We start from the raw sequence: 14,828 nt of genomic DNA, 5'->3' as shown, positions 1-14,828 counted from the left end.
TCATTCAACAATTTTGCAGTTGAGGACAAAAATTAATGTAAAAATGATACTGTTTTAATGAATGATGTCGATATATTTCGTTCATTTCAAAACTTGGAGGGGCGGCGGGGTAGCCTCGTGGTTAAAGCGTTCCCTCATCACGCGAATACCTGAGTTTGATTCCCCACATGGGTACAACGTGTGAAGCCGTTTCTGGTATTCCCCGCTGTAAGATTTCTTGAATGTTGCTAAAAGCGGCGAAAAACTTAACTCACTCACCCACTCACCCACTTTACTTGTACTCAGGTATTTTATCGACATTAATTGATAAAGGTTCATACAAGTGTGAATGTAAACTAAACTCACTCACTCTTGAATTGAGATAAACTGGTTCTCTGCAGCCTGAACGGATCGATATTACATATGAACTGAAGAGACAGAGCCCAGTGTACCATATAAAAGATGGTCTCTGATTACAGCAAGCTGTAATTCTGATATCAAGAATCAATAAATTCAGCGGTAAAGATAAAATAAACATAAGGATCTTACTGTGTTGGCAGATTATATTATGGAAAGTGTTTGTATTTTACGGACAAATAAGTCTCTCTTCGGTCTGTAATAAAGTCACACACACAGTCAAAGCTAAGGTATGATCGAGTTCGCATCAATTTTACCAGCCTTTAATCAAATAATGATAATAACCAACTATACCCAAGTGCAGTAGATTTCTTCTGTACAGCAAATGGCGATCAGTGTAAAACTCTCTGACAGTTGGAAGTACAGAACGCCTATTGCATGGCGTGCAAATGTATTGAATGTAGAAGATCAATACCATTCTGACCTTTGCACCCTCGTACAAGACATGACACAAGGACTGTTTCATCGAGAAACTGGGTGTGGAAAAGAATGATGCACATGAAACCTCAACGGGTGTTGGCAATGTATCTACTACAACTACTACTACTACTACTACTACTACTACTACTACTACTACTACTACTACTACTACTACTACTACTACTACTACAGACCGCCTCCGTGGTGTAGTGGTTAGAGCGTCCGCCCGGAGAGCGGAAGGTCGCGGGTTCGATCCCCGACCGCGTCATACCAAAAGACGTTAAAATATGGTACTTGTTGGTCCCTGTCTGGCGCTCGGCATTAATGGGTACAACAAGGACTGGTCGGCTCGGAGTCAGTATAATGTGTCTGAGTGGGGTATTCATGCTTCACTGCGGCATGGTATCTCAGTGGGCTAGCACTATAAAACCAGCTTAAGTCTGGGCTAGTACAAGCAGCCGCACATACACATACACATGCATGCACGTCGTCATATGAGCGAAATATTTACTCAAGCACGACTGCTCCTTATTTCACCTCACTTCACCTCACCTCACCTCACCTACTACTACTCACCTCACCTCACTACTACAGTACTACTGCTCCTTATCCTCTTTCGACTACTGCAACTACTACTAATTACAATGTATATTAATATTGCAGAATTGTACCGCTATTACTACTACAACTAGTACGACTGCTTCTTTTGCTACTGCTGTTTCTACGAAGACTACTACTACAACCACTTCTAATGCAGAGGTGTACTTCTACTGCTTGTACTGTTACTACAACTGCTCCTCCTCCTCCTCGTCCTGCTGCTGCTGCTGCTGTTGATACTACTACTACTACTGCAGTGTTGTACCGCTATTACTACCATTTCTTCTACTACTGCAGCTACTATGGTTATACGGAAAAGACAGGTGCCGGATAAGACAATGTTTTAATGATCATAATATCGTTGTAAAATGGCGGGACCAAAATTTTATGCCGGTTTTGACAGTGTGCCGGATTAGACAGGTGCCGGTGTTAGCAGGTTTTACTGTACATCACTGTTTTACTTTACGAGATTTAGTTAAGAAACAAACCATACGTTGATTATTGTTCAATAACACAGCGAGTAAGTGGATATTGCTTTACTCCGCGGGCGGTGGGATAGCCTAGTGGTTAAAGCGTTGGCTCATCACGCCGAAGACCCGGGTTCGATTCCCAACATGGGCACAATGTGTTAAGCCAATTTCTGCTGTCCCCCGCCGTGATATTGCTGGAATATTGCTAAAAGCGTAAAACTAAACTCAGGCAGGCTTTACTCCGCATTAGCAGTTGTGAGTGTTTGGCGGCGAGGACACTTCAGGAGACTGAACCATGAGGCGGAATCCCCGAGTGGTTGATTCTCTGTCAAGGGTTTGTTACAGCCATTAACAACGACCACGAGTCGTTTACTTCATGTATGGTTTATTTACACAAGTACAAAATGTACAAGCTTTATACATAATTACCCACTTTAATATAATGGTGACGACCAGGATACAAGATCCATTATTGGAACAAGAGGGCTTGGTATTTCTACAGTTCTTATTTCGATTATCTGTATCTTAGTGCCACTGTGGGTGCGATAGGTCGGCCATTGTCTTTATCAGCTTTGTCAGCTACATCAAAGGGGAACAAGTCACTATATACCGTCGTCCCAGTCAGCAAGTTTCTTCTCTGTTGTTTCTATTGCGAGATAGCTATCTCATTTATTCACTTAAGAATCATTAGAAGTCTAAAATATGTGCGAAAGACAAAAGGCCCGTTAGGAACACATATATTCACTTGAATAACCTGAAATAATCTTATGATTCCTATATATCCGTTCGTAAAACTAACATCTGTGTTCGTAACGCATACACTTCTATTCGTACTAATCACATCCGAATTCGTAAAAATTACTTCAATATTCGTAAACTACGCTCCTGTTATCGTAAAACTGTGTCCGTAACCTTCCCGTTTGTATTCATAAAGCTCGTGTCTGTCTTCGAGAAATACTTAATCTCTACGGACTCTCAGATCTCTATTGATAATACGGGGCGGTGGGGTACCTAGTGGTTAAAGCGTTCGCTCGTCAGGCCGAAGGCCCGGGTTCGATTCCCACATCCGTACAATGTGTAAAGCCCATTTCTGGTGTCCTCCGCAGTGATATTGCTGGAATATCAATCACTCATTCACACACTATTAATAATATATATTCGGAAAAAACCCATACACCAGTATTAGTAAAGCTATTCGGATCCAACACATCTATATTCATAAAACTTCCATGAATATTCATAGAACATCGGCATAAGTAACAGTAGATTTGTATTCGAAAACCCCGTTTCGGCATACAGTTCTATGTGCGCTAAGAGCCATCAACTGAAGACACCGCGGTCACTCAGTTCTATGGTCAAGGCCAAGTAGAAACTGGCTGCAGTTGAGACGGTGTGTTCGACATGTTCCAACTCATCCATCTGCATTGCCTCGTCTACCACCGAGTCAATACAACCCGTTCTCCTTAGACACTGAGGGTGGACCGCGTCACGGGAATTGTGACAGGAATAACGGTACTTCCAGGGCGGTCCGACTGTAGATCGGTTATTACGGGAGGGGTGCGATATGGGATTTATATTAAATAGACTATTACAGCTATGCATCTGATAGTGAGAGCTTAACGCCGCTGGTAGAATGAAACCCGCCATGTCACGGTGTCGGGTTATTGTGCTATTGGTCAGGTTGGTGCGAGATTGTGAACGTGAGATCGCGAGAAACGCGTTTGGGACAGTGAGTGAGTTTAGTTTTACGCCGCAGTCAAAGTATTTCAGTTGTATCACAGCGTTTCACTAAGATCTGAGTGAAACGCTCGAAGTCACAGATGTTTAACACCTTGTTGAAACCCTTGAACACAAGGACGGTGTTGACAAAACAAGAACTATATCAGCGCGAGATTGGATCTGGAGGACTAAGGGACGCAACTCTGCACAGCTAATTGAGGCTCCTAAAACAAGCAGGCCAACTTTACTCTCAAAATTATCGAATCCACAACACTACTTTTTTTGTGTGTCAAGATCGCACGGTTAGCTTTTCACTTTCAGTTATTCATGTCTTGTTATTATGCAAGAAATACAAAATGATAAAATGCTGAAAAAATAGGCATCATGAATATTTTCAGGAAGTTGTTCATGCAAAATAAATCTCTCTGAATTACTCCTGACCCCTCACATCTTTTGTGGGGCGGTAGGGTAGCCTAGTGGTTAAAGCGTTGGCTCGTTACGCCGAAGACCCGGGTTCGATTCCCCACATGGGCACAATGTGTGAAGCCTATTTCTGGTGTCCCCCGCCGTGATATTGCTGGAATATTGCTAAAAGCGGCGTAAAACTAAACTCAGTCAGTCAGTCACATCTTTTTTTCAGAACACCTCATCAGCATCAGTTCTTGATCATAGGTTTCGGGTATCATAGACCTTAACTTTTCAATGCCTATTTACACCCCAAAACACATTTCAATACGTTTGTACTTTATGTTGGTCAATCTAGTTCTCAAATGTCTACTTTTTTTGGATGTCTACTTTCTTTTAAGAATCTGGCAGTCTGTGTTGGAAATAACCCGTCCCGGGCGGTCGGGCAGGCAGGTGTTTTGAACGCTGACATTCCAAGAATATGATCAAAGGCAAAATAACAAGAAAGTCCTTCAGGTATGTCTTGAAATACACTTCTTATATTATGTGTAGATGTGTCTTTCCTAGTTAGGTTGTTTTTTTGTTTTGTTTGTCGTTTTACGCCGCACTCAGCAATATGCCAGCTATATGGCGGCGGTCTGTAAATAATCGGGTCTGGACTAGACAATCCAGTGATCAACAGCATGGGCATCGAGAGAGAGAGAGAGGGTAGGTAGGTAGGTAGTTAACTATTGATTGAACTAGGATTCCTGGGCTACTAAACCGCCTAAAGTTCGTCTCTCTTTAGCATAAATACTAAACGGATATAAAGATTGTTTATTTATATTAAGTTATCTTTATTGATAAATTGGACTAATTTAATATAATGTAAAAGTCAAATCAATATATTTAACTGATCTTATCGTATTATTGATATCACTCAATCCCCAAATATGAATGGTTTATCTACCGCCCGCAATAACCCGTTATTAGGACATATGAGGTTGACGTCTTCGCGTTGAATGAAAACCAAGTCTTATAAAGCCATCATAACGAGGTCCTCAGCCTTATTGAAAGTGCCAACTCGAGTGGGTGAGACTGTACTGAAGACGGCCACGAGAAGACATTAGGCGTTGTTGTGGATACCCGCATTATCCCGTGTATATCGTTACCCCCTTATCAAGATCGGGGGAAGGGGTCACCAAGAACACCTGGACTTTACCTGGATACTCAGGTGTGAGAGATATACCTTAATTACTGCTAGGAGACTAGAATAAGGAACTTTCCTTTGAGGTCGAGTGTAGCTATGTTGTGACGAATACACAGTGACAGTGTTGAAGCCTGACTCGGGTTGAAGGTGAGTACGACATAACCCGCCTATCAAGTACTAACCACGGTCCTAATACCAGTGTAAGTATGATAATAATCATCCTGACTAGTAATGCAGTAAACTACGTTTGTATCGAACACTCTTGATAACGAACAAACGGACATAACGAACTGTTTCTTGGGTTCCCACCACTCGCTGTATATTTTAGTTGAAACGCGTATAACGAACTACGGTTATGACGAACTAAAATTAGTGGTCAGTTTGAGTTCGGTATAACCGTAGTTGACTATATCTCAAGTAATAGTCAATTCGATTACTAATCAATATTTTGGGTTGTTTATCTGATTTTAACAGCTGATCAGGTATGCTTATTACAGCACCTAATGACGTAGTACTGGGCATGTTGTCTTGACTATTGAGTGGCATTGACTATTGATTAATTTGATTTTCTGGACTTAGGTATCCCTCCCACTACGTACGGTCCCTACAACACTGAATAAACGATGCCTTTTAGTATTGGGGTCAAATGTAACACGTCAGTAAAGAGCAAATTCTAATATATTTTGTGGAATGAGTCCCATCCGGGATTTGAACCCAGACTCTCACAGTGAGGTACCTAATTTATAAAAGAAGGTGGCTGAGTGGATTAGATCGCTGACTTTCTGTGCTTACGAGTAGATGCCTTACTCAAAGAATCTACTGATCTACATCTTTAACAAATGAATAATTTAGAACAGATAAACGTAACTTAGGGACCCTACAATAGCAGTTCTGGCTATAAGTTAATGAGGGAGTGAGTGAGTATGGTCTGACGCCGCTTTTAGTAATATTCCACCGATATCATGGCGGGGGTCACCAGAGTGGGCTTCACACATTGTACCCATGTGGAGAATCGAACCCGAGTCTTTAGCGTGAAAACCGAACGCTTTGATCACTAGGTAATCCCATCGCCCAATATATATAAGTAGTAGTAATAATAATAACTGAAGGCGTCAAACGTTTTAGTGTATATCTGAGTTCACGTACAGTAGCTCTGAAAGACATTTTATCAGTAAATAAATGGCACATGTTCGCGTTCAAATTGTAATACCTATCACAGATTTAGCAACCCTGACACTTTTACAGCCAGCCCTCCGTTAAGGGCTTTCCTTAATAGCCTAAGTGCTCAAGCCGAAGCAGTCGCGGCTTTTCTGTAGGCCAGTGATCTAGTTCACCGTTAGCTGTAACCCCGTGATACTGTACCCATGCAGTGCAGCGAATTCAGGGTATATGGAAGTCGATATTGGCTGTCAATAAACGCTCGAACACTGCTGGATACCATTGTTGTGCACAGAGACAAGGACATAAAATCTACACATGTTTGGGGATTGCATTCCTCTTTCATTGTCGCCCCGTCTTATGGCGCGGAACCACTGAATAGGTGGTCTCTCCACTTGATTGATAGTTTTGGGAGATTACCGGTATGTTCAGTTATACACTATTGAAGATGAACATTCTTGAATATGATCCATAGCAATTCTAAAAGATCCCCGTGGAAGGGGATACACGATGAAGTCATAATGAAAGGGAACGATCTCTATTAAACACTGTCTTAAAGTGATAAGGTTAAGATGATTCGATCGAGCCAATTTTATTTTTACTTTAAAGTAACTGTTTACTTTATTTATGAACCACTAGCTCCTTAAATTGCCACAATCCCTAATGTTGTAACCCATGAAGATCCGTGTTAGAATTGATCTTCAGTAATCCATGCTTGTCGTAAGAGGCGAGTAACGGGATCAGGTGGTCATGCTCGCTGACTTGGTTGACACATGTCATTGTATTACATTTGAGTAGATGGATGTTCGTGCTGTTGATCACTGCATTGTCTGGTCCAGACTCGATTATTTACAGACCGTCGCGGTGTAAAACTAAACCAAACCCCGTGGTCGCCTCTTACGACAAGCATGGGTTACTGAAGATCAATTCTAATCGGATCTACACTGGGTTACATTGATGAAGGATTGTAATATATGTGTTGTACTGCAGTAGGCGGTAAACTATGTGATATTATAACCACAATGAACTGTTTTTCTGTGACAAAGAAAACAATTAATTGTGAAAGTGATTACACTGAAATATGTGGGCCCGCAGTTGCTCGGTAACCAAACTGAATCGATAACCTGGATGATTACAGTATCAATCACTGGCTTGTCGGGTATTGATTTGTAACAGGCCGACGTCATGCAGCTTGAACATGCAGCATTACAGGTTGTCAACAACACGAAATGCAATTTTTGATTACTCTCAGGGGGTCCATAAAATCAAATAACAGTTATTGTTGCTTTCAACCCGTTATGTTTATTTCCAGGTATTCGCAGCAAGACTCACTGGGGATCGTCAAGTGATTCCTTCATGGATGGTGTGTAACATAGCAAAATGTTTTGGGTTAAAATGAAACGTTTTGGATAACATCTTCGACAGAGATACGTGGAACTTGAATTCGTTTTGTGTGACAAGGATTTTCAACTGCCAAATACAAACAGAGTTACAAGACATTACTTAAACGTTCTACAAAAATCCATCTTACATTTCCGGTTCCGGTTTAGCAATGGCGGATCCGGTTGTTAGTTCCCGGTTTGGACAACGTCCGATCTTAGAGGTTCCCGCTCTAGAAGTGTTCAACACAAACAAAATGGTAGGCTCGTTACAAGACGACAACCCACGATCTCATCCGACGTTCGGGCGAACCGGGTACACGGCTCCACAGCCCGACTACAGCCGTTACAACCACATACCCCCGTACCCGTACCCGAACATCCCAAGCGGACATGCTCCACCCATACCGTCGTACTTTGGAATTAACCATCATGCACCGCGACAAGTTCAAACAGTTCCGGCGTACAGCCAGCAACCGGACACCCGTTTTTACACGTATGGACCATACGGGGAGGTGAGGGGAGGCTCGGTTCAACCCACGTACTATAACCCCTACCCTGGGGTGCAGAGCCCGTATTATGTACCCCCACCCCCTCCTCCACCACCCGTACCCCCACCGCCAATGGCTCATCACGTGACTGACGAGAGTTTCTTCATGGAAGGGTGTTGGAGTTTGGCCGGCTTGTAACAGTGCATCTGAAAAGGTCTTCAAGGGATTTTACAGGGTTACCGGATTTTATGAAACGAGAGTTGAAAGCAACGTACGGGAAGTATCCCAAAACTGACATTCGGATTACATCGGATAAAGGCGAGTACCACATCTACGCCAAGCCGCAGGGGTATGCTGATGACGCCGACTACCCCAGGGCGTTCCGGACCCCGGCTAAATTCGAGCAAGAAGCACATACCCGCAGTTATCGACCCCGGGATGTTGAGAGATGGTATGACTGGGACCCACAGAACAGGCGGGATGATGATGATTATTTTGAATGAAGCAAAACCAGGAACTACATCATTGTGCAGGTCCAGATATGGGACATTGGGTAGCATGGTGTACCATCGGGTGACTCAAATGGAAATTCTGTCAAATGGAACCTAGTGGTTAAAGCCTTCGCTTGTCACCCGGAAAGTCCGGTCTTGATTCCCTTCATCGGTACTATTTGTGAAGCCTATTTCTGGTGTCCCCCACCGTGATGTTGCTGGAATATTGCGTATAAAAAGCTGCGTAAAACCCGACTCACTCACCGATAACCGCCGTACTGTGTGTGTGTTTAGCAGTGACAGTGTTCCTCTGCTGTTTCCTAAACTTGTTTTTTTTAATAAAGGGGGAATTACCTTCATGCTTATATCTAATACAGTAGAACATTTCGGAGACAGAATAAATAGTTTGTTGACTCAGATACAAGCATTTCAGACATTCTTGTCACACGTCAGTCTGATGACGGAGCAGTGAGTAGACATTTACTGGGCACGCCATTTTATACAAGAACATCAGAGCATATAAATATTAAGCAAGCGTTGGGTTGTCATGGTGGTTAAAACGTTCGCTCGTCAATGTCGAAGACCCAATTCCAGGGTTCCGCTCCCCACATGGGTTGTCACCAGGTAAAGCCAATTTCTGGGGTTTCCAGGACTCATATTCCTTGCTAAAGGTGGCGCAAAACGACATTCTCTCACCAAACAGGCTCTCGTCTACACCTGTTTGGGTTAGTTATGCCCTATATATGTTATGAACATTATTATGTCTGCTTAGATGCCAATATGCTTTGGCTTGTATATGTATGTAACCAGATGGATTGTAACATATATTAAAATGGTGTTTCTCGTACAGCCGGCTGTATGCGTATGGTCGGTGTGAATCAAGTTTAAAAACTTCAACTTTATAATCCGAGTATACTGATAATTCCCTTTTACCTTAAAGGATAAGTCATCTCAGGCAATCCACTGTAGAATTGCTCCGAGTATTGTAATTCCGTTTTACCTTAAAGGATAAGTCATCTCAGGCAATCCACTGTAGAATTACTCCGAGTATTTGTCTGATGTCCACATCAAAATCCACCTGACCATCATGCAATAAAACATCCACAATTTAAGTAATTGCTTTCTTATTGATGGATTGGATCAGACTGAATCTGTGGGCATTGTGGATGAAATGAAAATCTTCGAGAAACCTATACTATTCACACTTTGCTATGGATCAAATCATTGATTCAACAGAAAAGTATGATGTGGGGTCTAATTTGGTTTAAATATCTATTAGTAAGCTTATTATAAGCATGATCCTAGGTTTCAGTTTGTCATTTCATCTTGTGGATCCCAAACCTGCTATTGACAGGTATTGTGTACTTGTCAATGACTCGTTCCATGATTTGCAAATTGGTTGATTGGTGCCATGAAAACCATTTTTATGGTTACTCATGTATCATGTGCATAAGGTTAGATTAAAGTGGCTGTTTGCCTAAAGAGGGGTCACCATAGCATTATTTATCTAGTTTTAATTGTATACACTTTCAAAATATAAATCTACGTTTAGGTAAAGTTGGGAATTTTTGTGATCCTTAGCAAAGTGTGAGAAGTTTATGTATGTCGTAAAAGGCAACACAGTGGATCGGGCGGTCAGTTTCAGTGACTTCATTGGGTGAGTGAGGGAATGTGGAATGTCGGGACAATATTAGAGTATAATCAGGCCGTTATGATGGGTCTCTATCTGTCCCAGCTCATGCTGTTGGTCACTGGATTGTCTAGTCCAGACTCGATTATTTACAGACCGCCGCCATATAGCTGGAAAATTGCTCAGTGCGGCGTAAAACTAAATTCACTCCTCTCTCACACACACGCTCACTCACACACACTCACTCTCTTTTTTCTATCACACTCACTCCCTAAGTCACTTCCTCTAAAACACACACACACACACACACAGCAACAAAGGTAATAGTTTAAATACACATCATCGTAATAGGTCGGTTCCTTTTCAAATCTTAGTATTGACTTGTGTTTAGTCTTCAATGAGGGCTTGATATGCGGATTTCTTAAAAAGGGAATATCCACTTATACCGAATTGTCCTTCCAATAAGCGAGTCTGCACAACACAAACCAGTGGTTGACAGCAAGAACAACGTTCAGAAACTTTATCCGTGGTATTATGATACACGTGCCACTCAGAGACCAAGATCACTGCTGATTGGCTGGGGCGTGTTATAAACAAGACCCGTGAGAATCAACGGTCACGTGTTGTATATCGAGAAAGTTCATGGAGTTGGGCCGTTGGAGTATATATTGTAGACGTGTCTGAGTGCCAAAGTTAGACAATAAATTACCCCCTCTGTCGTGTAACGCCAGCATGACAATGGACAGGCCCAGATTTAAGCGGATGGATTGATATTCAACACATGCAATAAACCAGTCCTAAGATTAATTCCTTGCTTTGCATAATCGACACATTCATATTTCTCTGTTGATTTTTATACCCTTTTTAATTTTTTTTTTTTTTTTATTCACACCAAATCATATGTCTGGCTAGTTTAAAAATGTATGTGGTTAAACGACAAATTCTACTTGAATGTGAGTCAGACACTTAGATCTAGGAGTGCTGCGTTGTTTTCTAATACTTCATGCAAGCTCATGGCGTGGAGATTATCGAGTGTACACCTATGCTGAAAGATATTGCAGCGCACTTGTACGCATTAGATCTAACTATTATGGTGTCAACGACATGACAAGGAGTCTTTGTTCAGTGGAAAGTGAGTGAGTGAGTGAGTTGGGTTTTACGCCGCCTTTAGCAATATTCCAGCAATATCACGGCAGGGGACACCAGAAATGGGCATCACACACATTGTGCCCATGTGGGATTCAGTGGAAAGACTTTATGATAAAAATTGTACAACAAATTAGGAACATAACTTATTTAAGTCCTTTTCTTTGTCAACATCTACTCGGGTGTTGAATGAAAATGTTTTTGATGAGTAATTGCGAAACATAAATGAACAATAAAAGAAATTTTAAACAATACCGTTCAGTCCTATATGTTGATAACAACGTCTGGTTTGTTTCTGGCGGCGTTTCGATGGAGGTTCTTTCACGATACAGCAATGAAGAACTGTAAAATAAAATGGGGCGATGGGGTAGCCTAGTGGGTAAAGCGTTGGCTCGTCACGCCGAAGACCCGGGTTCGAATCCCCACATGGGTACAATGTGTGAAGCCCATTTCTGGTGTCCGCGCCATGTTGTTGCTGGAATATTGCTAAAAGCGGTGTAAAACCAAACTGAGTCAGTGTAACATAAAATTGGTGAATGTGGTGGTGTCGGCAAAATAATGACATAGTCTTAAGATCAATCTCTCCTCAACACCGTCCCCACCTACCAAGATGACATCCCCTCCCCATGACGAAGTACCAGCCACATGTCAGCCTCTCTTGTTTAAATCACATAGCTACATGGCAGTATATTCATATAGCTTATATTCAATAATCAAGTCTGGACAAGAAAACCCAAAACAAACAAACATCAAATAACAAAAAAGAAAAAAAAGGCTGTGATATTATGAGCAACCAAGGAAATTGATTTCAGAGCCTGGCCACCCGAACCATTGGACGCCACGTGCAGCAAGCGTAAGATGCTGGGCACATTTACCATGAACCTGTAAATAGTTGGAGCAATGACCTAGTATTGGCGTGACCAAACCCAACAACTCTCGACTACCACAACTGAGGACGGCACAACACTTGTGTTTCCAGTATTTGTAGTTGGCAAGGATACCTATATCTCACTACGTCACTGAAACATGTGTCTCCACTCTGTGGGGACAAACAAGGCGCGCCGAGTGTTCTCAGCAATCATATAAGTAACTCTGCTAGTTTATATACATAAGATTGTGAATAGTTTAGAGACAGGACCTTATTAACGGAGAGATGAAAGGTGTTATATATGATCTGGTTTACCGAATGCGGTCGCCTTTGTTGTGATGATCTTAGATCTTTGGTCTAATTAACTACCCTGGTGTATTTATTAGATTATTACCTATAACCTACTTCTAAACACGACTGACGTATTTCCAAGTTTTTGATTTGAGATCGGTAATTCAACCGGAGACATTACTGAACGAGTCCAGCATAGAAATCATCTGGACAGTACCGTCCGTCATGATCGATCGCGCATGTTCAGGTTTTTGTCAAACCTTTCGCACGTTGTACAAACTTGCCATTGTGTTGAAGTGGACTTAGAGAAAGAACCTTCCCCTTTTCCTTCATTGGATTCTCTATTAACGAAGTTTCTCAGCCACATCAAATATACTGAACATCATTGAAAACGCACCACTTATAAAAGTTCAGATTATTAAAAGCACGTGTAAGGAATTGATACTTTTTGAGAGGATAATAACAGATGGACGACTGACAAAAAACAACAACACAGAAAAGACGTTCATTCATTGAAATGTTCCACAGTCAGAAAGGATCAAACACACGTGGGGTCAAATCGAAAAATCAATATCGCGTGCGACCGCCATTTGCATTGACACATGCAGTTCAACGTCTCCTCATGGAGTCAATAAGCGTCTTGAGGATGGCATTCCACTTCTGCAGTAGTGCAGCCTTAAGTTCCCGGATGTTTCGCATCTGTTGTCGCCGCGAAAGACTTTGACCAATTTCGTCCCACAAGTGCTCCATGGGGGATACATCTGGCGACTGTGCTGGCCAATGAATAACCTGGATGTGTTGCTGGGCCAGATACTGCGTGGAAAGTCTTGTTGTGTGTGCCCGTGCGTTGTCCTGTTGAAAAGTATGGACATCTTGGTGGTGATTGAAGACAGATACGATGTGATTCTGAAGAATCTGCTCACGGTAATAAAGGGCATTAACTCTCCCTTGACAGACATGAAGGCAGTCCTGTGATTGTAATTTATTCCACCCCAGACCATGACACTCCCACCACCCAAAGGTCTGTCTGAACCACACACTCATCAGCATAACGTTCACCACGTCTACGCCAAACACGTAATCGGCCGTCAGCAGTACGTAGATGAAGACGTGACTCATCAGTGACTACCACACCATGCCATTGTTGTAACCTTTACTGAAAATGCCTGCTAGCCCATTGTATACGCTCATTACGGTCTGTCAGTCAGAATTGGTCCAACGTAAGGACGTCGAGCATGGAGCCCTGTAACGTGTAGACGGCGTCGCATAGAGTCAGCGCTGATGACCCCACGTCAACCTTGAACTAGTGCAGCAGTCCTGGCAGTCGGCAGTGTTCAATCACTGATATGGACAAGGTCAATATGGCGATCCTGATGGAGCGTCGTAACACGTTGTTGCCAAGGTCATTGAAGCTCACGGGTGCTGCCTGTCTACTGATGTCGTCTATGAAGCATAACGATGGTGGAGTGGCCAAGTCCAAGTTGTCGAGCAATATCCCTGCTGCTGGTGCCAACCTGAATCATGCCTAGTGCACGTTCTCTTTCGTGTGGTGTTAACCTCGGCATCTCTGTCCTCGTTTCACAATCGTTAGTGAAGCAATGATAATCGGTTCTCATACACCTGCTTTTAATGTCAGTCAGTATGATTTTAGAATGAAATTCGCGCTTTTTTCATGGCGTGGCTGCATGTTGATGCATTTTGGAATTAAGAGTCATACTGTGTACAGGAATTTGTGGACAGCATTTTTTCAACTGGATATGCCCTTTGACTTCATGTTAGTTATATTCATTGATCATTGTCATATTGAAATCCATCTTGATGAACATATGGACAATTTTAGACTGGTGCGTTTTCAATGATGTTCAGTATATTAATAAAGAAAGGGTGAATGGTGTTCTTGGTATTCACTGACAGATATGATTCACATTTGAAAAAATCGGAACTGTTTTTTGGTCTTTGGTGTAGGATGGCAAAATTACTATCATTCGTGATGAATACCATACCCTTTTAGTTAGTCATCTTAAATGGAACTGGGAAAAACTCCTGCCCACCCCTACTTAGGGACCGTTCATAATTTATGGCTTGGGTGTGTGTGTGTGTGTGTGTAGAGGGGATGATGATTTTTATGGAGAAGCATGTACAATGTGAATGCCCCCTAAAAATTTATGTACAAAGTAA

General features: G+C 42.2%; 1 protein-coding gene across 1 annotated transcript; it reads left to right on the top strand.

Moving 5' to 3' along the window:
* The first annotated feature begins 5,075 nt into the window (after positions 1-5,075).
* Positions 5,076-9,562, top strand: LOC124279506. The gene is given in 3 exon segments (XM_046715335.1): positions 5,076-5,343; positions 7,667-8,393; positions 8,396-9,562. Coding segments are annotated over 2 exon segments (819 nt in total). The 5' UTR covers positions 5,076-5,343; positions 7,667-7,906; the 3' UTR covers positions 8,728-9,562.
* Positions 9,563-14,828: the final 5,266 nt, after the last annotated feature.

Source organism: Haliotis rubra, unplaced genomic scaffold (genome assembly GCF_003918875.1).
Source record: "Haliotis rubra isolate DU_JTF1 unplaced genomic scaffold, ASM391887v1 Scf250, whole genome shotgun sequence".
In the NCBI taxonomy this organism is placed as follows: domain Eukaryota; kingdom Metazoa; phylum Mollusca; class Gastropoda; order Lepetellida; family Haliotidae; genus Haliotis; species Haliotis rubra.
Note: the sequence above shows the minus strand (reverse complement) of the source record. Positions and strands in the feature narration are given on the sequence as shown.